Genomic DNA, 24,371 nt, shown 5'->3' on the forward strand with positions numbered 1-24,371 from the left:
GTTTGAGTCACGTTTCATCCCTTTTATTTGAAGTCCCAGTCCGCAGCGCCGCGGTGACTCAGGGTTTGTTTTCTCCTGAAAGGTCACTGAACATGGCGCCATTACAGCCGCAACGACACTTGTAACTGGATATAAATACAGTGATTAATTTACTACATGTCACTTTTTATTCCATCTTAAATAAAAATTTGCAAAAAGACAAGAAACCTTATTTTTTGCGACTTAAAGTTTCTTTTAGGATATGACGGTGAATCCCCTGGTCACGTTCGCTCATCAAGTTGTTTATCATTCAGCAAATGTCGTGTATTATAAATCGTTTGGTAATAAAGCAAATATAAAAAGAAAACTATGAGCGCAGGTTCGGTTCCGGTGAGTCACTAGGATTAGACATTAGTATGCGCGAGTGGCGAGGGTACGTTGTACGGCGTCTCAGACAGAACACGGGGCCATGCGATACCATCGTCTGATGGTCTATAGATTGGTGTCTACATTGCTTTTATATCGATAACTATTTCACAAGTTTTAATAAAGACTTTACGGTGTTATGGGTTTAACTACCACACAAGTATTCGCAACCTGATTCGGCAGAAAATTGGTGACTGTTGAGATAATAGTCCAGTCATTTGGTAGTTTTACCTGGAAAGTTTTCCGGGAGTTTTGAAAATTGGTGAATTTATAGATTTGGGTATGCTCTTTTCGAATTTCAACTTTGCCACCTCGTACAACCGCCGCTCGCGCCGCCATATTGAAAAAATGGCGGCTAAAAATGGTTTTTTATTAATATCTCCGTTCCGACGCATTTTACGAAAAAATATTTATCTACAAAATTAAACTAGAATAAATTTCCTACAATTTATGTATTGATAACTTTTTCATAAAATCAATAGTTTTTGGCGTACGAGCGCCGCAAAGTATTATTCATCTGCACCACCACGTGTACAAACAATGTGTGTTGTGCAGCAACGACTGTCGCAACCGAGGGCTGGGCTCGCTGTCATTGCAGAGGTAAGTCCCCTGTTTGAGGAGTGGCTAGAGAGGCGCCATGGCGTCCTCACCTACCGCCTGACGCAGGTGCTTACCGGACACAGGAGTTTCGGTAGGATCCTGTTTTTGATTGGGCGGGAGGAAACACCCGGGTGTCATCACTGCGAAGACCGCCCGGAGGACACAGTGGAACATATAACATAACACATATAACATCAGAAACAGGAACCTACCGAAACTCCCCTGTTTTTACAATACACATTGTTTGTAAACGGTTTTTTATTAATATCTCCGTTCGGACGCATTTTACGAAAAAATATTTATTTACAAAATTAAACTAGAAAAAATTTCCTACAATTTATGTATTGATAACTTTTTCATAAAATCAATAGTTTTTGGCGTACAAGCGCCGCAAAGTATTATTCATCTGCACCACCACGTGTACAAACAATGTGTTTTATTTAAATGTATCAATTCTTAAAAACTAATTATGATATCTCGTTCAAGCCAATTTTCTTTGAAAGTTTCCATTAAAATATACAAAATATATTTTTTTTAGTTTTCTTACTCACTTATTTGAAAAGTTAGAGGGCAGGACACATTCGATAGACCTCATTTTTCCACTTTGGAAGTGTCTATCTTTCAAACAATTGATTTTGACGAAAAATGGTTTTAGGAACCATGACGTATGTTTAATGGCCTATCCATAGACAACCATCACGGATAGGTTAGACGAAAAAAAATTTTTTTGAAGAGGTGCAGTGACCGCGCGCTCTCCGCCCTCTATCTCGGAAACGGTGCACCGTATAAAAAAAAAGTTTAGACAAAAGTTGTAGAGAATTTTGTATTCTACAATATTGGTATTAAATGCAAAAACCAAAAACCCATAGGAAATGAGATATTTCCAAAAAAGCGCAAAAAAACGTTTTTTGGGACCTTTGGACCTTAAAATTTAATAGTTGCTTACACCCTACCATATGTAGGTTTTGAGACAAGTTTCAGGCAGTCAATATACAAGTATATACAAAATTACAGCTGGGTATCTCAAATTCCGAGGCGAAATCCTAATTTAACTGGACTAATAATACTTTGCGGCGCTCGTACGCCAAAAACTATTGATTTTATGAAAAAGTTATCAATACATAAATTGTAGGAAATTTATTCTAGTTTAATTTTGTAGATAAATATTTTTTCGTAAAATGTGTCGGAACGGAGATATTAATAAAAAACCGTTTTTAGGCGCCATTTTTTCAATATGGCGGCGCGAGCGGCGGTTGTACGAGGTGGCAAAGTTGAAATTCGAAAAGAGTGTAGCGGCATAGCGTATAAGTACTACTTAAGGCGTGTCAAGTTGCAACGTAAACAAAGTTACTGTTTATATTTCGGATGTAATAAATTATAGGTATTGTTTATTCATTTCTTTGTTCATTATGTGAACACGCGCACTGTGTATCCGTCTTAGTAAGGAACAATATACTTTCAGTCGTCATCGGTCTTTCATTTGGTCTACACCTCAGATCACACACTACCACTCTCTAAATTGGTGTACCCGACGTGATTATTTTTCCGTAGTTGTGATAGTATAAACAGTGCGCAAAATGGCTAAGAGTACAGTAGAGTCATCAGTGGATCTCGCAGCAATTACACTTACATCGAAGATCCCCGAATTTTGGGTCGACTCGCCCCGCGTTTGGTTTTACCGAATAGAGGCCATGCTGGCACCGCAAAAGTTATCGGACGACTCGCGTTTCGACATTGTCGTGTCGAAATTAACCAAGGAGGCCATCCAGCAAGTCACAGACCTTCTAATGGATCCACCCGAAGGTAAAAAGTTTCAATCGCTAAAGACACGACTTCTCTCTATTTACGAGGAATCTAAAAACAGACAACTACAAAAGTTGATAAGCGAGATGGACCTGGGAGACCAAAAACCTTCGCAACTTTTGCGTCGCATGCGAGAGTTGGCGAAAGAAAAGATTCCCGACGACACCTTAAGAATGCTGTGGCAAGGTCATCTACCTTCTCCGTTACGTGCAGTCTTAGCGGCCACGGAATTAAAAGATCTAGATAGCTTGGCCGTCCTTGCAGACAATGTATTTGAGACCACGCGCGCAACACACGTAAGCGAAGTGAGCCAACAGCAGCCAAGCACGTCCAAGGAAACAGACCTCATCATGGCTGAAATAGCCAAACTTACGATGAAGGTGGAGCAACTAGAAAGATCAAACGCTAGATCGAGACCGCAGCAACGGAATTGGAATCGTTCGAGATCAGCATCCAGAACCGGTAGCCGAGCACGATCTGCGTCGCGAAGAACTCCTGAGAGCCCTGACTGGTTGTGTTATTATCATTATCGATTCAGAACAAAGGCAAAGAAATGCAATGAGCCTTGTTCCTGGAAATCGTCCCCGGAAAACTAGCTCAGGTACCAACTGCGGCGGAGGTTTGTACCAACGTACCTAGTCACCGCCTCCGAGTCACTGATCGCAACAGTGGCTTATGTTTTTTAGTGGACACCGGTGCTGACATTTCAGTGCTACCTAGTAAGTTAGTGTTAAAAAACAATAAAAATAGTGAGTGTCAAGACTATTACCTATTTGCCGCCAACGGAACTAAAATAAAGACTTATGGTGTTAAAAGTTTAGTGTTAGATTTAGGTTTACGTCGCGCATTACGGTGGACATTTGTGATAGCCGACGTGAATGCGCCTATTTTAGGTGCCGATTTTTTAGCGAACTTTAAGCTTTTAGTGGATATAAGTGCCCGTAGATTAATTGACGAAGTCACAAACTTAAAAGTTTTAGCTTCCATTGTAAGTAGTAATGAGTCGTCGATCAAAACCGTTGATATAAGTCACCCGTATCATGATCTGCTCGCTGAATTTCCCGATATAACTAAACCTGTTTCGTTTAAAGAGCCACCGAAACATTCTGTATTACATTACATCGAAACCAGCGGCCCGCCGGTATACGCACGATGCAGACCGCTGCCGCCTCATCGCTACGCTAAGGTAAGAGAGGAATTTAGATTAATGCAGGAATTAGGAATTTGCAGACCGTCGAAAAGTGCGTGGGCTAGTCCTTTACATATTGTTAGTAAAAAAAATGGTCAGTTACGTCCTTGTGGTGACTATAGAGCGCTTAACGCAATTACAAAGGCCGATCGCTATCCTATCCCGCGAATACATGATTTTACATACTTGCTAGCTAACGCAAAAATATTTTCACGTGTTGATATTTGTCGTGCATATCATTTTATATCGGTTAATCCTGCCGATGTGGAAAAGACGGCAATTATCACACCTTTCGGTTTATTTGAGTTTCCCCGCATGACATTCGGACTTAAGAACGCAGCGCAAACTTTCCAGCGGTTTATGAACCACACAGTCCTATCTGGTTTAGATTACGTTTACTGCTACATCGATGACGTCGCAATATTTAGTAAAAATAAAATTGAACATGAACAGCATTTACGAGAAGTTTTTAGTCGTTTAAGTAAATTTGGCTTAACAATTAATCTCGAAAAATGTGAATTTGGTAAATCAAAAATCGAGTTTTTAGGTTACGAAGTTTCCACGGAAGGCATTCGACCTCTGCAAGAGAAAATGGACGCTATAAATAATTTTCCTAAACCAACAACTGTCGAACAGCTCAGACGATTTTTAGGAATGGTAAATTTCTATCGTTTACATTTACCTCATGCGGTAGAATATCAAAGTCATTTAAACCAATATCTAGTTAAATCAAAGAAAAAAGATAAAACTAAAATAGAATGGACAGAAAGTGCAAACGAGGCATTCTTACGGTGTAAAGCTGCGCTACAAAGCGCGGTGACGTTATCGTATCCACGACCTGATACTCCTTTAGCGCTCATGACTGACGCGTCGAACACTTACGTAGGAGCCGTTCTTCAACAATTTATTAACAATAAATGGATACCTTTAGGCTATTTTTCAAAGAAGATGTCAACTCCGCAAACTAAATATAGTACTTTCGATAGGGAACTTCTAGCAATTTATTTAGCCATCAAATATTTTCAGAACATGGTAGAAGGACGACATTTGATTATTTATACGGACCATAAACCATTAACGTTTATGTTCAAAAAATCCAATTCTGATAATGAATTACCGCGTCGCGTTAGACAAATTCTCTACATAAGCGAATTCTCTACTGACATAAGGCATATAGATGGCGACAAGAACGTCGTAGCCGACACATTATCACGGGTTGAAACAATAACATGCGCTACAGTATTAGATTACGCCGCGATTGCCCAAGCTCAAGTGGACGATACGAACTTAAAGTTATTGCGTAATCAATGTAACGATAACAAATGTAATTTAATTTTCAAAGACATAGCGATACCGACAAGCCACCTTCCGGTAACGTGTGAAACGTCAACAAATAAGATTCGCCCGTATATACCGCTAAACTTTAGGAAACAAGCGTTCGAATCAGTACATAACTTGAGTCACCCAGGAATCCGTACTTCGCGAAAATTAGTCAAGGAAAGATTTTTCTGGGAAGGAATGAATAGTGACATAGGCAAATGGACAAAAAGTTGCATTAAATGTCAGCGTGCAAAAGTATCCAGACATGTAAAAACTGAATTAGGACAATTTTCACTAGCAGAGCGATTTTCTCATATCCATGTCGATATAGTAGGCCCTTTACCTACCTCCATACAGGATTATAGATATTTAGTCACAATAATAGATCGCCAAACGGGTTGGCCAGAAGCTTATCCTACAAAGGATATCACAGCAGAGACTGTAGCCAAAGTAATATTCGAAGGATGGATTGCACGCTTTGGATGCCCTGTTAAGCTGACAAGCGACCAGGGTAGACAATTCGAAAGTAGTGTTTTTAAAGAACTTATGCGATATTTAGGCATCGATAAGAAAAGGACAACGCCTTACCATCCTCAGTCGAACGGGATGATCGAGCGTTGGCACCGTTCTTTAAAAGCAGCTCTAATGGCTAGGTTAAATTCAACGACTTGGGTTGACGAGCTACCAATAGTTTTGCTAGGCTTACGTGCTGCCAATCGCGATGATACAGGTGTTAGTGCTGCAGAGTTAACTTACGCAACACCTTTACGTTTACCTGGCGATTTCTATAACGATACAGACACTAAAATTTTAGATAATTGCCAATATGTACAGAAATTACAAAATATCATTAAAAACTTAAAACCGAAGCCGATGCGACATAAGGACGCCCGCACATTATTTGTATACCCGGATTTAGACAAGTGCACGCATGTGTTTGTACGATCTGACAGAGTAAGGAGACCTCTAGAACCTCCTTACGATGGTCCCTTTAGAGTGATAGGTAGAAAAGATAAGACTTATTTAATAGATTTCTCTGGCCGTACGGCATACATATCCATTGATCGACTCAAACCTGCTTACATGTGTAAAGAATCGACAAGTAACATAGTTAGTAATAAAAATAAGTTAGATAATAAGAATATAGATATAAGTACAGGTCCGGCAACAGCGATTAGCGATAATCGTTCCGCGCTCGCTAATGAATCTGCGCCTTTGCTTACAACGCGCAGCGGCCGAGTCAGTAAAAAACCTGTACGTTTTAATTTTTAAGTAAACATATTATAGTAATAAGTTAATGTTATTTGTATTTCCTGTCTAATTTAGAGTTAAGATTTATTAGTGATTTAAGTGTATTTGTATAAACCTATTAAATTTCGAACCATTGTTAATTGTTAAACTAGAGTGTACTTGATAATAAATATACTTATTGTTAGTTTGTTAGTTTTAGCTATAATATTGTTTTAAGTGATTGTTAAATCAATACCCCGCTTTGTTTTGTTAAAGTGTTTCTTTTAAAAAGGGGGGGAGTAGTGTAGCGGCATAGCGTATAAGTACTACTTAAGGCGTGTCAAGTTGCAACGTAAACAAAGTTACTGTTTATATTTCGGATGTAATAAATTATAGGTATTGTTTATTCATTTCTTTGTTCATTATGTGAACACGCGCACTGTGTATCCGTCTTAGTAAGGAACAATATACTTTCAGTCGTCATCGGTCTTTCATTTGGTCTACACCTCAGATCACACACTACCACCCTCTAAAAGAGCATACCCAAATCTATAATTTCACCAATTTTCAAAACTCCCAGAAAACTTTCCAGGTAACCCCCTTTTTATCTACCAAATGACTGGACTATAATTATTAAAATTTTTGCAACTTTAGTGTACAAGAGTGGGCTTAATGTTATAGACATAAGACATGTTTTCGAGTAAACAAACGGTACGTAGGATGTTCTTTAGCCAGGTAAAGTGACTATGTTCAAAAAGTGACTGGATAAGAAAAGCTGAAGTTCAAGCTCAACGTGCCATTTGGACGGGTTCTATTTATATCCAGCAGTGAATGATAAACTAACTGATAAATCTGACAATGATGAACAAGCTTTAGCAGATTTTTAAGACAGGATTTATTTCTTTAACTGCCAAGTTTCCGAGAATTCCTTTGTATCATTAACATTAGCGCAAACCGACACGATCTGATGAATTTTAATAACGTTGACTGAAATGTACAGAGCTTGTTTATTCATCAGGAGCCAGTTTGTGAATGTAGCTCATGTGCCACACGAGTGTCGAGGTAAATTAGAAGAACCGCCTTTGATCCTCTACCTGTTCCTCAAGCATTCAGAATTTGTTCACAATGTGGTGGAAATAAAAATGGTTTTTACTTTTTATACAAAATTCGCTTTTGTGAAATGCGTAAGTATGAAATTAATATGCTGTCTGTTATTTTTGAGTATGTTAACTTATGATTATGGAGCTTATCTACTGCTATTCATAGAGATTCTGTATTTTTACGTTAGACATAAATCACTTGATTTTTCTTCCTTTAACTTTAATATTACATATAGATTCTTTCTTAGGCTCTATGAATAGTTTAGCATGTATTACCTGATGTGGAACTTGCTGCCAGGCTCCTTCTCCTCCGACTCGCAGGTGACGTTGCCGAAGGAGTCCACCGCCAGGTACTTGTCCAAGTGGGACCGCAGGTAGATCATGCCTGGACAATAGAACACATGCTCACTTACATGGAATACAGAAAGCTGTTTATTCGAAGTAAATTATTATGATTACACTTTATTTACAACTTAAAAATACCTAAAAAGGAATAAAAACTAACTTAAAACTAAAATAAAGAAAAATATAAAAATAAATAATAATAATTAATGTCAGATTAATATCCTAAAACTTTCTCCCAAGTCTAACCTCCAGTTCAGCCAAACGCGAGATACTCGCGCACAAACATATACAGGTCAAACTAAATAAAGAACTAACTAAGAACAACCTTTTTTAAGAAATCGATTATAAATTACTTTGCAATAAAATACTCAAGGAAAACCTAAGAATAATCAAAGTCAAATAAAAAGGAGCGCAAAAAATCGAGTGAATATTCTACTCAATTTATAATTTTTATGTTTCAAAAAACTTCAGCGAGAGAAAGGAGGATGTTTTCGGTTTGGTCGCAGTAAAAGTTAGAAATACTTCAAGTGCACAAATAACAATAAGCCTTTAGCTGTAATGAACCGAGAGATAGATCGCAAAACATGAAGTAACCTCAATACTGAAGCACCAGTTAGTTCGGCCACTTAACTGTTTAAGTAAAAAGCTTTAATCGGCGCCGGTACAGTAGTACGTGAGATAACAGAGATTGATCGCGCCGCCAAGCGCCGCGGAGACTCAGACACGTGCCGTCTGGTCACAGTACCGTAGTCAAGCGGTCTATCTATACTAGTTAAATAGGTAGACTCCTAATCGATTGTGATCGATGACGTACAAAACGGCTAATTTCAACAAGAAACTAGTCTGAACTACTCTCCGTTGACAATGGGGCAGGCGGGGTTCGGTTCGGTATAGGTTCAGTAGTGGACGTCTCGTGGCTGATATGATTATGATGATGTTCAAGTCAAGAGAGATGTTGTTCAAATCAGAGGCTAACTGCGTTTGGTAGGTGAAGATGCGGCCTAAGATGGAGCACGTCTGCCCATAAGCAACCTATTCACTCGGACTTTGATATGATTATGATAAAGATGTGGTTCAAGTCAGAGCCTAACTGCATTTAACATTAGTACGAAAATCAGAGACTTTTATCAAAGCGCGAGACTTCAAGATCACATCATTAAACTACCACTGCCACCATCTACCAAGTCACCTTCACGATGCTAACTATACTTATACTAGACTCCACAATAATTAGACGCTTCAATGAGAAGCTGAAGCTATCATCTTCCATATATTATAATACTATGTTATTAAGCTCTCGTGCGTTGTATTAAATACCGCGTCGCTTTAATTATATTAACGTTTATTGCTCACACCGCTACTGATCCAGAGCGCTGTGTAGTCATTAAGGATATTACAAGTTTAATCTTATACGGTATAATCTGCTTTAAGGCTTTAATAATGTAGTATACTATGCTTCTTATACTCCAGAGGTAGGCAGGGATACGTAATTTGGTACCACGCACTTATTATCTCCAGTAAGAGGAACGTTATAAAGTCCCATGTAATACAGCATATTATTGGCATACAACGAGCAGTATTTGTGCTATTAAAGCTGACAATTACAATATCGAGAATCCAATATAGCCCTTAATAAGTGTAGAGTAAATAATGTTATCGAAAGCAAATGAGTCGCGAGGGATGTGACGTCGATCAGGTGTGTGCCAGCTGGTAAACCTTGAGAGTCGGCAGTAGGGGAGCCACCCTCTGATTGGATCGCAATTTGCCAATCACTGGGGCGGCAGTAACGCCATACAAGTCTATAATATGAACTGAACATGAATGCTTTGTGTGGAGTGAACGACGACATTACGATTAACTACGAGTACTCAGATTTATTTGGGTGAATAACTGAGATGATTTGAGTTTGACAGCGTTTTTTGGTGTTGGGGATAAAATTGAGAAGGTGTGTGCCTAAACTGATGTTTTGGGACGAGGATCAGTCAGGCGAATTGTATCCTAAATAGTATATTTAACTAACTTTAGATATGGTATTAACTTTTCCTAATACATTCATTTAAATCCAATATTTGCACACATAATTCTTCATAAAACGAATTTATGAGACTCATCATAGTAAACAATTGTTTCAGCCCCATTCTCCCGTGAGTATCTCGCGACATGCCCTATGCACACCGGAGTAATTAAGGGCTCGTGTGCAGGGGACTTTTTGCGACAATTAGTGGCAGAGGGGGAGCGCGACAAAATTGTCGCAGCAGGGACATACCAGCGTTTCACATAGCGCAATGTACTGGCATCAGGTTTAATGAGGCCAGTTAGCATTTTGATGGACTGATTACATGGAGGAATATTAAAATCTGAACTTTTTTTCAAAAGGTCAACCATATCATAGCATTTACTTTAATAATTATAGACATACTTGAGATAAACTTGTCCTAGCGTTTATAGATGTAATTAAATCTAAATCTGTACATAATACCATTTTAAGGACATAATAGTATTAAGTGTGTAGTGTTGTTTCCTTCCTAGCAGTAATTTTAGCGCCTTAGGTTGTAGCAGTGCCTACCGGTGGACAGGAAGTGAATACTTTAAAAAAGAATAGCACCTGAGGTGAGTCACAGGCCATAGATTGCTACAGGATTACTAATGATCACGGACCCGGTTAGGTTCAACGTTCTGACGCCTGTTAAAGGACAATCGTGTAGAACCTGCGTGGTTAAATTTAGTATTTTATAAATGAAGAGGACCGTTTTTATTACAGCAACATAATATTCAGACAGTCATGAGGTCTTAAAGTAGCTTCATCTAGATTTGAAAAGTTAAGAGTGGTATTATAAACGGCAAATAAAATCCAATTCATTATTCCGAGAATGGAATTATAGCTGAATAGATTACTTGTAATAGCCGGGTTAACAAACTCAACAATTTAAGAGCTGTACCGGAAAAAATACTAATGAATATAATAACGAGGCAGTATAAAAGAATGACTAACTAATTAGACGGAGCAACACAAGGAAAATCAAACAAAAATCGGACAGAAATCGATTTGACGTACCGATGGAGTGCTACATTTAACGCGCCGTAAAATGGTACGACCGATGTTCCTTGGGATACGACTCGTTAACCGAAACACGTAGCGAATCACAATTTACCGAGCAAGATCACAAATTGCTGGGATCCTTTACATTGCCCATCACTGGCTGGTCATTTATCGCGATGAAGTATCCGTGGACGATCTGTTTCGCAAGTCTATTGGAAGGATGATAACTAAATTCCCGGAATATCGGATTATCTATTCCAGTGAGCCATCATAACTAATAGCACTTATCTGCCGCGATCAGCGGTGAGTGTAGTAGATACGATCATATAGCTTGCCATCTTTGCAATATTTACCTTATTTCTATTGACTTTTTACCGAGATATAAGTAGTCTAGAAGATTATATTAGCTACATTATTTATTAAAGTTAGTAGCTAAATTATTTATTAACAGAAAACAGTGACCAGAGCTTTATGGTAGATATGTGACAAAAGTAACTCACTGTCGTTAGCATTTCCTGAAGCGGGTTCCAAGGTCCATATCTGCTTCTTCTTGAGGCTGGTTCCGTTGGCGTTGATCTTGAAGCCGAAGGTCTCGGCGGTGAGGTACCGGTAGCGCGAGTTGATGAGCCCGATGGTCCACCAGCCGCGCTGCTGGTTCTGCGTGATGATGTCTCCTGCACCGTTCATGTCGCCGTTGCTATGCCCGTTCATGTTTTACTCTGTGGAAGAAGAAACATTCATAAGACACTGTTTTTAAAACATCACTCATTCAGTTCTCATAATAATTTCCCAAAATACGAGAACAATCAACAGTATTCAGTATGATAATAAAACAAGTTGCGAGTACTTTAGCGTCCGTTGATATGAAAGATGACGACCGCGAAATCTGTGAGGAAACAATTCATTTGGCTCGCAGGACGCAAATAAAGCAAGAGCCGTTCATCACACGCTGACAGCTCATTAGTTTCCGAGACAATACCCGCCACAACGTAGCCAGGGAAGTAATCTGTAACGATTGTACTTACTCTGCCACTACATTATGGTACCACGAAAAACTATGAACTAGAGTATCGACTAGTTTAAATCTTGACTTAAACAAATTAAGATGTTTTTAAGAAAGTCAAGTTGTAGTTGTCACATTAGTAAACACTTCATGCTGGCAATATTTGCATTTTGTTTTACACTTTTTTCTATTTGAAGCTTCAAACATAACTTAAGATTACCTAGTAGGTACTTAAGATTACCTAGTACTTAAAGTTGCAAAACAAGTTGGTATGTTCAACAAGTCGTTAGCATCTGCCAAGCTGTCCCATGGCTGTCCTATTACCAGTTAATCTCCTTCACGCATCTAATACTACGGGCTTATCCGTAGGGTCATCACTCCAGTCTAGACGAGCAGTTGCCCCATTTTACGAGTATTTCACCGAGTGTGTACCGAGATTACCCGCCTCCGGTATTATCTGACCAGCTTCCGCATTTACCCATTTTGCTATTTTATTATAATCTGTTTTATATATTAATAGATCGGATTGTTATTTCAAAGGCACTGTTGGAAGGTTTGATAACGTTCTTAATACTTGTTAATACCTAATTTAATTAACAACTCAACCTTAACTATTTTATGACAGTTTTAACTGCTTTATTATAATGAATTTCAATGTATGGTCACGTAGGTATAAGATGAGAACATATCGCCCATATACAAGAATAAACGAAACTTGAACAAAGTGCCGCGATATGAGGTTAAAAGGCAATAAACATCAGGTTTCTGTTCGTTAGAGCACGCCGCCATTGTCCACGAGCCAATTGAATACACATTCAATACAGGCGGTAGCTTTTATGTAAATGAATGCATAAAATATGAGGATGGTCTCACGATCGTAATTAAAATTAAAACCTTTCAATAATAAAACAAAATATGTTCCAGCTCGGGCGACACACTGCAGGCTGGCAGGATGCAGCCGTCACGGTGGAAGCCCAAGGTGCCCAAGGTCTGACTAGGTCAAAGCCACCGCGCCTCGTCCGTATAGTGTTACTTGCGCACACGCAGAGCTGCGCCCGCGCCGCATGCCACACGTCAATGAAGTTACGATTGTTGTGATTGTGGATTGACATTTGTAGCTTCATTATTTATTTACTGTGTCCGTAGCGTAGGAAGCAGGAACCACACCGTGGCCAACTCGGTCAAGGTCAACATTGGGCACATACCACAGCGGTGACCTAAACTACTACTCAGATAAAAGAGAAGATAGATAGCACTTCCAAACAATATGAATCACTGATACTCGTAGTTATCAACTGCATTCCAACATATCTTAGTCAAAGTATTGACACTATTGGAAGTAAATCTTACGACAACTTGTATATTTTAGATAGTAAACTGAGAACTGTAGTTGAAGTAATAGTTAGTTTTTTTTTTTTTTTAGAAAATCATCTTATTACTTCTCCCGCCTTGGGCAAGGCGAGTGTACGACTCTTACTGATTAAAAACCACCCCGTTGTTTCTCCTGACTTGAGCCGGAGTAAACCCGCTAGGTAGTCCGCAGCTCCGGTTATTTACACGGTAGTGTTTAAATATAATAAGTATAATGATTACCCACTGAGAAGTTTTAGCTATATCTAATGAGTGTCCATGTCAAGGTGTGCCCGGGGCGATCATGAACAGAACTCCTTCGATTTATGCAGAATAACCCCCATAAGGCAATAAGCCTTCTGTGGTAAATGTTTACGGCAGATTTCCCTTATTTGTGTTTATGAATATGCATCAACGTAAATAAAGCAATTGCTGCCACTATTTAGATGGATATTGCAAAGGCCTACTTACAAAGTTCTATATCTCCAATATTTTTGTTTTCGCTTAATTCATTAAAATCGATTAGATAAGTAATGAACTCCATTTTATAGTATCAAAGGTTTAATTCTATGTTTTGAGTTAGCAGACAAACCATACATATTATACTTGAGCCGTTATTTGTCTGTTTACAATTTCGAGTCTAGAGTCCATAGATCCATAAACTAATGTAACAAACGTTATGTTTGTGTAAACATTATGTAAGAGTACTTATAAGTAAACAATGTACAGTTTGTTTGTATTAGAAAGTAAGCGGTTACTGTACTAGTGTACACAGAGAGCCGAGAGAGCGGATGCTATCATGATGTAGATGACAGATATTGACACGCAGTTTGCAAACCGCGCAGTGTTCTATGTTCTTGCTACAATGCTATTTACTATTTACTATTATGATTATTTTGTACTCAGTGTAAATATGCAATACAATGCTAATGACTTTGTTTTAGTTTGAGCGTGCTATAGAACTGAACAGTTCATCTAAAGTCAAGCTATTCATCTGACAGTTTGATGAGCGTCAAAATGAATGAATATCGAAATTAAATATACATGTTTATATTACTTTCGTGAGACATACTGAATTAGTTTTACGTCTTTCGGGTTACTCACGTAACTATACTCGACTAGTTTGAAAGCCTCAGAGGCTCGTATTCATAAGAAGCATTCCGCGAGACATGAGCCCTCTTAATAAAATGCACATAGTTGACAGTGCCGATGTTCATTTCAAACACATTAGTGTAAGTACATTAATGAAAGTGACTAAAAATAATGGTTAACATTTACATTTACATGAGTAGGTACAATTACAATTGATAGGCAATTATCTAGAATAATAGGAAGCTGGTATCTGTGCCTCTGCTAAACCTACGCACAATGTGTTCCACATTACACTCGGTAACTAGTAACTAGTTAGATATTGTTGTGTATGTACTATGTAAGTACATACATCTGGCCAGACACGCCTGTGTATTGTGAAGGAGCAGTTGATGTCATGTTGGTAGGACAATCAATCTATTTGTTTAGACTCGCCCATTCCCCGCTGACATACCCATTAGTGTACAAAGCAGGCTAAATTACCGCAGGATTACTTTGTTAGAGGATTCAATGAAACCTTTATAAAGAGCGACGCTGTGGTTCTATTCTTATGGATATCTAAACTAGAAAATGGCCAATTTTGGACAATAGAACATTATCGACAATTTTAAATATAAAGGACATTATGCCAGATAATATTGTGATCGTCTGGAGCCTTGCAGTAAGCTTCAGCCAAGTAAAGATGACCGCAGTGCAGTGATACTGTAACACTATCCGCACCTCGCGATGATTCACCGTCTGACTTAGTGCTTATAGGACATGCGTGTAGTCTGCATAACCTAAGGCGTACGTGCCTCACATGGCATCTAGACCGTCGTGTCACACAAAACATGGGTTAATGAGTAGCCAGTCTTTAGCCTTACTCATTGAAACTATCAAACAAAAGCTTGCTCTGAAATGGGTTTGTGTTTCGCAGAAAGTAATTTGTGACCAGTCAGCCACAGTTTGTGATACAATGACATTAGTTATTGCCTTGCGGTACACGCTCTAAGATACACAATGAAAGACACTCCTCTTCCTCGGAGTGCTCCATACATCATGGCAAGCGTGACGATGTCAGCGCAGGAAACTGATGTTCCTGTCTTATACAACATTGCACAAACCAATCAAATAGACACGATCTGAACGCACAAAGTAAACCGAACCGAACTCGAAATGCGGGAACCGCGAGAATGGCCGTAAAGCTGCGCAATTAGCGCCAAATTGATTATAGATCGATAATAAAAATGGTTCCTGATACAGTTTTTCTCTTGTCTAGACTGGGACCGTTATAATGATGGTATTTATGGAGAGCAGCGCTGTTTCCGCATCACTGCTCGCTGCCAGGCAATTTCCATCGCACATCTGCCGCGATCACCCACTAATTGTTCCAGAGTTCATTATGCCGTATAACTATTCAAAGTATTAACGCATAGTATGGTACTGTGTGACAGGAGTGTGATGGGTGCTGATATACTAAACAATGTCACTAAACAATGACCCTGGTTTACGCTAAATGATTTTTCGTGACCGAACCTCTGTTAGTCATCTTTTCTCATGAAACGCGGATATTTTATTCCCACGTTTTAGCGTTAACAAAGTTATTGTTATTGTTCCCAAAACGCTGCGAAAGATAAACACGATTCTGTTTTGGAAAGAACTTATAAGAACAATCGTATTGCTGTACAATAAGTAATAATACTACTAAATATTCGTTTATTTCTCTCACCATCAGTTAACGATATACAGCAAACAATAATTATACTATGTACTTGGGACTGGTGTCTGTTGTAGGTAAAGAAAATGAAAAGTTAAATAAGTACCAGTATGTATCCTGGCTTCTATGTAATACAGTGAAGATTACACATCTACGTAACTACTTAACAAAAGGGTAGTACCTACATACTTTAACCAGTATGATAACGTAACTTGTAAAGTGACACCCGGATCAGTAGCCTGTGACGTCAGCGGATAACTAACTGCCATTATCTATCCCAACAGGAAGGATTCCAAGTTAAAAATAACTGATAACACTTTACAAAAATAACATTAACATGTGTTCTTTATAAAAAGTGGCGCAGTCAAGGACAGTTTAATGATGAAGACATTAATTATTATCTACTATTCTACTGACTGTAAATATGTACTAATAGAATCAAAGAGAATACAAAACTTAATAACACGATTAACAAAAATTTTATGACAAAATATTTCAATAAAAAATAACATAGATGGAGGTATTTTTGTTTAGATAAAATGAAAATAAAAGCTACGTTGGGGGTGGCGTCGAATCGTAAAATTATACTGAATATAATGTACATGTGGATGACCTAATATAAATATTTACGAATAATTAGCATTCCTTTGCAGGGGGCTAAGTGGCCGCGGTCAGTTCAATGACCTCACGCGTTTTGGCAAATATGGCGGCCAGATTATACCTTATACCTAAGTATTGTTGCATACTTACAATTAAAACTCAAAATCGAATCATTAATGTGAAATTATGCTACGACATAATAATACAATTATTTTACATAATGTTCATTTTCATTGAGTAACGAGTAAACATAAATACAGTAATGTCGTTGACCTGTTGTCAACAAGTGATTCATGGTTTATAAATAAACTTATCAATCAAGCGCAAAGCTCGGTCGAAAGGTCTTCGGCCGCGTAAACTTGAAGTACATAAATCAGCATAGTATAAATAAACAAGGTGCAAGGCTGTGTGGGCGACGCCTGTGCCTGGCTGCCTGCACACGGGCTCACGACCAGTTCAACTTCACTTTCTTGCAAGTTCACTATACTACGGCCGCGGCTAGGTAATTACAGCGCTGTGACAATGTGGCCGGAACTACGGCACCAAACCTGTTTGCTTGGCCACTTTTTTATGGAACAACATAAATGTTTATTTGAGGTTTTTTTTTAAATGACGTCACGGCGATTTGGATATGCAAATACTGTTCTAAAAATCTGTATGCAGATATTTAGCTTAAATATTAAAAAGCTATCCGCGATCTAATGAGAAAGAACTATAGTTTATAATCTCATTCAAACAAAAAGAGTAAACGAGAAAATTAAGTCATAAAATTATGAATGTAGTGAATACAGTTACAGTATTATCTGGCCTTATTTAAAGCAGAGATAAAATAAAGATCGCATTGTAGTTCACAAAGCTGTAACTGACATCGGCTAACTTGTTTCAAACTACCAGTCGAACCGGAGTAATATCGGTACCGAAAAAACGGTATTTGCAGATGCCGTTCATTTCTGTATTGTCTGTGGTCGCCGAATGGCCTAGTCAGCGATATTGATACTGGCCACTATGACTTCAGAAAAAGAAACTGCAAATAAGCGTTTGAAAATGGAAAATGAACTTTTTAAATCTATCGAATATTTTAGCTCTTTTGAAAGCACAAACAGCATGTTTGGGATTTAATATCTAATTAAATACAATGTTTCTGCAAGAAAGTATGGAATATGATTTTCTAAGAAATCCCACAATAATTCTGTATAATAATAAAACGTAATGAATGGGCCTTCTGAGAATGTAATGCTGGTTTACAACTAAAAAGCTTAACACTAACGAGTACTAGCTACAGTTATTCGAGTGGTGTTTAGAAAAAATCTTGTGAGACATGATCATATTTTATTCCGCACGGATCTGCCTGCGCGTCATGTAAGGCAGTGTTGCGTGCGCTTTATAACTAGCTTTTATGCACGACTACGCACGCTCAGTTCCAGTCAGACTGACATTCAAATCGATAGAGCTTCTTCAAAAATGATCATACATATGTGTACAGTGGTTTATTTACTTTCCTAATCCAACTCACGGATATAAATTTCTCCACAACAGTTAAATTTAATAAAGACATAATTAATTAATTTTGCAAGACAAATTGTGAACCATCGCTTATGTCAACCGTTAAATTTATGTGTTTATATGCGACTAGAATATGAATATTTAATGAAATCTATATTTTCTATTAATTTCAAAAATACATAAAAATATACGCAAAAAAAAAGAAATAATATGAATCATAATGTCTGTCTACTGTCCAGCAGGACCCTTATCACAGTGAAGGAACTATCATACGAAGTACGGACATAACAGAGCCGGTCCCAAAGGACCACAGCCCCGGCGCGGAACGGAAGACCGTCTCAAGATAACGTCATGCGATGTACAACATTGTTCTAAGGACTGACAATCGGACCTAGCGCCTGTGTAAGTTCCCGATAAACTTATGTGACAGATTGTTCATACTTATGTTTTTACACTGCGGCTATCCAGACATTGTGAAACAGGCCCAGAATGTCACAAACTCACAAATCTATGCACAATCGCCAGTTTGTCAAGTAGTTGTCGCGTAAGTTTTCGTTATAATCTTCTTACGATAAATGCTAGCAATATATGCAAAAGCACAGGTCATTTAAATATTATTTTTTATTACTTACGTTTGTGAAATTCTTGTTATCTTTGTGATTTGGTGAATGCCATGATGTATCTTCGCAAAAAATATTTTGTAAAGGTAGCAGTAAAAGTCTGAACGCCAATATTTAACTGTTAAAATATGAATAATGTTTGCATATTTGACCTACATAGTTAAAAATATCATACTAATATTAATCTTATTTTGTTGTAGTTAAGTTTAAGTTTTGACTGTCCGTTTATAAAATTGACCGTTTTAGGAATAATCGTGTCTTCGTTTCCGGTCCAATTCGATTTGTGTTAATACTGATTAATATGATGATATTGTAACCCATTAACATAGTTTGTTTGATTTATAATTTCTGTGGACTTTCCAGTTCATTTGTTATTTTTACACCTAGTCTAGTTTGAAGGCTGTATTCTAAAATTCCTTAATTAAAAACTATGCAGAATTCGCCAAAGCATTAGTAAATTATAATCTTCAATTAATTAAAATAATAGCTCGTACAAAGTGGGCGTCCGTAGTTAGATATTATAATAGAGCATAGAGCAGCGTCACTAGTGCGTGAGAGAAGGCTTGTTGCGGTCACCAACCTGATGTTTCGAAGCAAAGATAATGAAATGCTCTTGTTAAAGATAGATACAATTTGACCGTGTATTATTATAATGATACAGGTAAACAATGATCCAATTTCGGGTCTTCATATTCCAATTGACTCGTTTAGTAAGAGTTCAAATAATGAAATGACGTGTTGGCAATGTGATGTCGTCCCTTCGCGTGTGGTGTGAAGGCGATCACGCGAATGTGAAGCTCCGTTAGCACGGTTCGACGACCCGGTTCGGTTCACTCATAACGGATGAACGGAGAAAAGATGCACTTCCATGATAGATATTATAAACTATTTGAGGTTAGATATGCGTTGCATGTTCATCGCACTACATAGTAACCTGGCCCACCCAGGGACGCGTACAGTAGCGTGAAACGTGAAGTAATTAAGTATATTTAATGTAGTGGAAGGGAAACTATTAAGGAATCCCACCAGTTCGAGCAGAAGCATGTAAGTATGACGCACTTTATGTCCATGGCAAAGCTTAGCTTCTTGTAGTAAGTTTTTTTTAATGACAAGGAAGTAGATTTCCTAGACTAAAATAAAGAGTATTTTCTTGTAAAAACCTTTAACTATGTAGATGTATTTGATACATAGTAACAAAGAGCAGAGTAAACCAAAATCTCGGCAAAGCTCGGGCGAGCCCCACCGCGCGCCGGCGCGTGACAGCAGATGCCGCGGCCGTCGCGCTTGTTACACACACAAACGAAAAAACAACGCGATAATCTCGCAAATCATATTTCCAGATTAATGACTTCACTGTAACGTTGCTCATCTTTACATTAATATTAAATAAAACTTTCTTAAATTAACGAAAATTTCCAAACAGCTTTAAAATTACATTAAATCTTGTCCAAAACGGTTGGAAATAAACTAGGCAATAAACAAACAAACTAATCACAGTCAACCAGCCCCGAAACAAATCATTTCTAAAATAAAACGACTGTAAACAGACGAGCGTCCAATTAACGTTTAAGATAACTGTTCCGGGCGTGTGTCGACAAATTAAATTACGTTCACAGAGGGCGCCCGCGATGACAGCACGACATCATGGTTTAGCTCCTTTTTTACTTTAACGTGATTTCATTAGGTAAAATAGCTAGTGGAAGCTGCCGTTTGTTCTAGTAAGAAGTCAGTAATGTGAAAAGGTCGCTAAATGTTTCACATTCTCAATTCTTTCCAAATTGCAAGTGTAAAAGGACCAGAAATAAATCAAGATTGGAAACCAACAAAAACATCGTAATATGTTTGGAAATTAATGAAATGTGTGCACGGAAGCAAAATCTAATTAATATTACATATTCATAACAAGCTTATGTTCCGTAATTTACGAGCATAATAACACCCGCATAATTTAACATTTCACATTAAAAACATCGATACTCTCACTATCGGAGACTTGATTAGAAATATGTAATTTCCGCTTCGCAACCAGTTCGGTAACTGCTTCTTAGATTTATGTCAAGTAACGATAATACACGTATTGCACTCTATCAGCCATCCGGATCCAAAGACCAGAGTGCCTATGAGGGAGCGAACAATGATTTGTATGGTTAACGTAATCAAAATAGATAAAAACACACTAGGCACCCTGATATACATTAAATGTGGCCATAGACCATAAATAACTCAGACTACGTAACGCGCGATCAGTTTGGGATAGGTCCGAGTTATAAAATTACCTTGATTGCTTGATTCACGACCACGCACGACCGTTATTTATTGATCAACACAGTGGACCTTCCTTGTGGACGGCCAATGTTGATGTTGTTTAGATGTAAACATAAACAGTCTTCAATAATATTGTGAAAGTAACAAGAATGTTATAGAAATTCGTCTTGTTAAGCATTTTGGATTCATGGCTATCATTATCTTACCATATTAGTTTAATGTTTCGACATATCCAAAAAGTTCAAATCAGCAAAAGCTGCGTCTATCTAATCTACCCCTAATTCAAATGTCATACGGATCTCTTCAGCCGTTTTGACATGATTGAGTTACAAATGTACATAACTACACAAATTCATAAACATTTATAACATTAGTACAATTTTAATCTTACACCAAACACGTAAAACATGGCTAAAAACCAAGTAAAATTAAAAAATATATCTAATAAGCACAACAGCTGCAGCTTTTGGTTAAAGGCAGTTAAAAAATTGTAAAAATAAAAACGTAGAATACAGCGCGACAAGGCGGGGCGCTGCACGCATGCGCCCGTGACCTTGACATCGGGCGCGACGCGGCGCGGCCGAATTGACACGCGTTTACATATTCCAGCCGCATTTGGTACTACACTCTTATTTTTAAGCACCATCATTGCGGCACTCTCTTATTAGATATCCTACATTTTAGAACGCGAAATATCTACTACAGTTCACAAAGTGAGAAGATTCTGCTAATTAAAGCTGGTGATATTAGAGTTATAAACCACTTCATCAATGACACCAATGTTAAAAAAGTGAAATATCATAAATAAAGCGAGAAACCAATTTCTAAATCTCATCAATCCACGAAGACAGATAAAAAAATAACTCGATATGTAAGTATCATAAAATCTATAATGTGAAACTACGGAGACGATTTATGCCAAACTTTCGCTAGCGACAAAAATGTTATGGTTTAGTGGTTTTTGAACGAAACGAGAGCGGTTGGAGAGGTCGGCCGAGCTACGTGTCGATTATCATCATGAGCCGACCGTCACGAAGGTCGTAAACTGTTCTATGTCACATAAAATATGGAAATTTATGGTCATGGGCACAATAGTTCATTAGCCGCTTGTTGCGCTGCTGAGATTACTTTATGCTTTGTTGGGATAGCTTTATAGCACGAAATCAGTTTATTTAACTTGTGTCTTGTTGCTTCTACATTTATCAATTTCGTTTGTTACTTAATCAGATGTAATCTTTCACTCAGAACCTTGATTGGAACCAGCCACTATACAGTATACATTTCATCAATTTACCATTAGCATCGATCAGTACGCTGAGGGTACCAAAGGACCAAAATATCAGTTTAATTTTATGAGTCATCAATTGGAAAACATTCAAACGCTACAAGACTTCATACACATTTTATCTTGGGCTGCATTTAAAAGCATGTCCTGTCTCTCTCCCGGTCCCGAGTCCCGACACTCGACAGGCGAGCGCTGCATCACAATGAAGGCATTCATACCAAACGCAGCATTGTGGACACATCGAGATGGGAGATTAGGACGACACAAGTGTTTTGTATTCATGTTTTTTTTTTTTATTTTACTCTGCCACCCAACCATATGGTGCGTAGAGAACATTTTAATGGCAACCAAATTGACTGATTCGTGCAAATTCTTAATGGTTTCTTATGGATAATAATGAAGTAATGCTGTAATGAAGCAATATCTTTAGATAAGGCACAATAGTGATATCCGACAAGTAAATTCCAACGCTAATTTAAAGGACCATTTCCTTCTAAACCGTGATGCACACTGTGTACGGAGCACATTAAATAAACATACACGAGCATACAAGATGGCATCCGTAAAAGGAAAACCACACAATCCAGGGCCATCGTCTGTGCTAAAATTAAACTCCATTGCACCAATCAGTGTGGCCAGCCGTAACGTTTTGTTTTACTTTTTAAGACATTCTATTGCGATTGTCCGGATAAAGTATTATTATCGACCCTGGATCAATTTATAACTTTGCAAATGGCGAATTCATCTCACTACTCGTCCATACCTCTAAAAGTGTTAGGATAAATAATAAAATTGTTGATTTGAAATGCTATCGAAACTTTCTTACAATGACAACTAGTTTTATTATGATATTGCAGTGTCTGCAATTCTGCAGTGGGAAAGCATGTCGAAAGCTTCAGTGGTTTTTGCGCGAATAAAACTTGACAAAAACTGAACCGACAAAACTGTAACACGGAAAGCCGCCATAAAACTGTCCGATACAATTTAATTGTTCCAATACCAGGCATTAGTATCTTCCTCGTGTATTAATTAACAATATTACCAACACTTCATTAACGGCTCAACGGGAAGATACGATACCAATGCGTATGCACAACGCGATTGTGCTGGCGACGGCGACGCGTCTCACTTGAGTAAACAACTAAGCACACAACAGACTTGCCACGCAAATATAGACCCTATTTCTATAGCATTTGACATTTCTAGAATGCAGACATGATGGTTGACAATGTATCTTACTGTTGATGGATTTGCTTAATAGTATTCATTGTGGAGTTTATCTTTCTCTCTAAATGTATTTTCGAATAGAGACGGGTCTCAGACCCCAAGACTGCTACTATATGAATAAAGTTTGTGAACGTGATAATGATTTTAGCAAAATGGTACTTACTGAGACTGCGTCTGTGTAGGCCCTGAATGAGTATTTCCAACTAAGGCCGTTCAACAAAATCAATATGTGAATGTACAAAAGGGATGATAAACTAGGCAACACCAATGCCGGAGAACTGGCCTGAAAGACGTCGGTGCTCGCCGATGGACTGAAGCAGGATAATTGAATATGATACATAAGAATAAATATAATAATTTACAGATAACGTTACATGTATTTACCAGAACTATTATCTCCTACTTATCTATTTGCTTTTTTTACTAACGTAATAATTTCTTACTAACGTAAGAGGAAAAGTAGTTCGCCTCGCATTATGCGTTTCCCGAAATAGATTGATCTCCAATTTAATTAGATTAACGTGTTCACTTCACAAGCCTTCATAAGCCGCTTATCTTGACGAAATTAAATTATTCAATACTCTAGGCTTAAAATAAGAATTTAATATCTCTTGATAAAAATAGTTTAATCGATTCTTAAGCAAATTAAGGATATTGTAAAGTAATGTGTTATCATAATCATTAATTTACTTAAGTAGTAT

The 24,371-nt window shown here is 37.9% G+C and overlaps 1 protein-coding gene across 2 annotated transcripts in view; it reads right to left on the reverse strand.

The window, feature by feature from the left end:
* The window catches only part of LOC118264160 (protein singed), a 46,784-nt gene that overhangs the window by 16,950 nt on the left and 5,463 nt on the right, over positions 1–24,371 (reverse strand). Inside the window, exons 1-3 of one of the 2 annotated variants that reach the window (XM_050704616.1) lie at positions 23,834–23,961; positions 11,533–11,751; positions 7,924–8,032 (exon numbers count right to left, since the gene is read on the reverse strand). In XM_050704616.1, the coding sequence (XP_050560573.1) occupies positions 7,924–8,032; positions 11,533–11,743 (320 nt within the window). In that variant the 5' untranslated portion in view covers positions 11,744–11,751; positions 23,834–23,961. Of the gene's footprint in view, positions 1–7,923; positions 8,033–11,532; positions 11,752–23,833; positions 23,962–24,371 lie in introns of those variants that run through there. The other variant, XM_035576575.2, reaches the window with a different exon arrangement.

The sequence above is a fragment of the Spodoptera frugiperda genome, chromosome 26, assembly GCF_023101765.2.
Source record: "Spodoptera frugiperda isolate SF20-4 chromosome 26, AGI-APGP_CSIRO_Sfru_2.0, whole genome shotgun sequence".
Taxonomy (NCBI): domain Eukaryota; kingdom Metazoa; phylum Arthropoda; class Insecta; order Lepidoptera; family Noctuidae; genus Spodoptera; species Spodoptera frugiperda.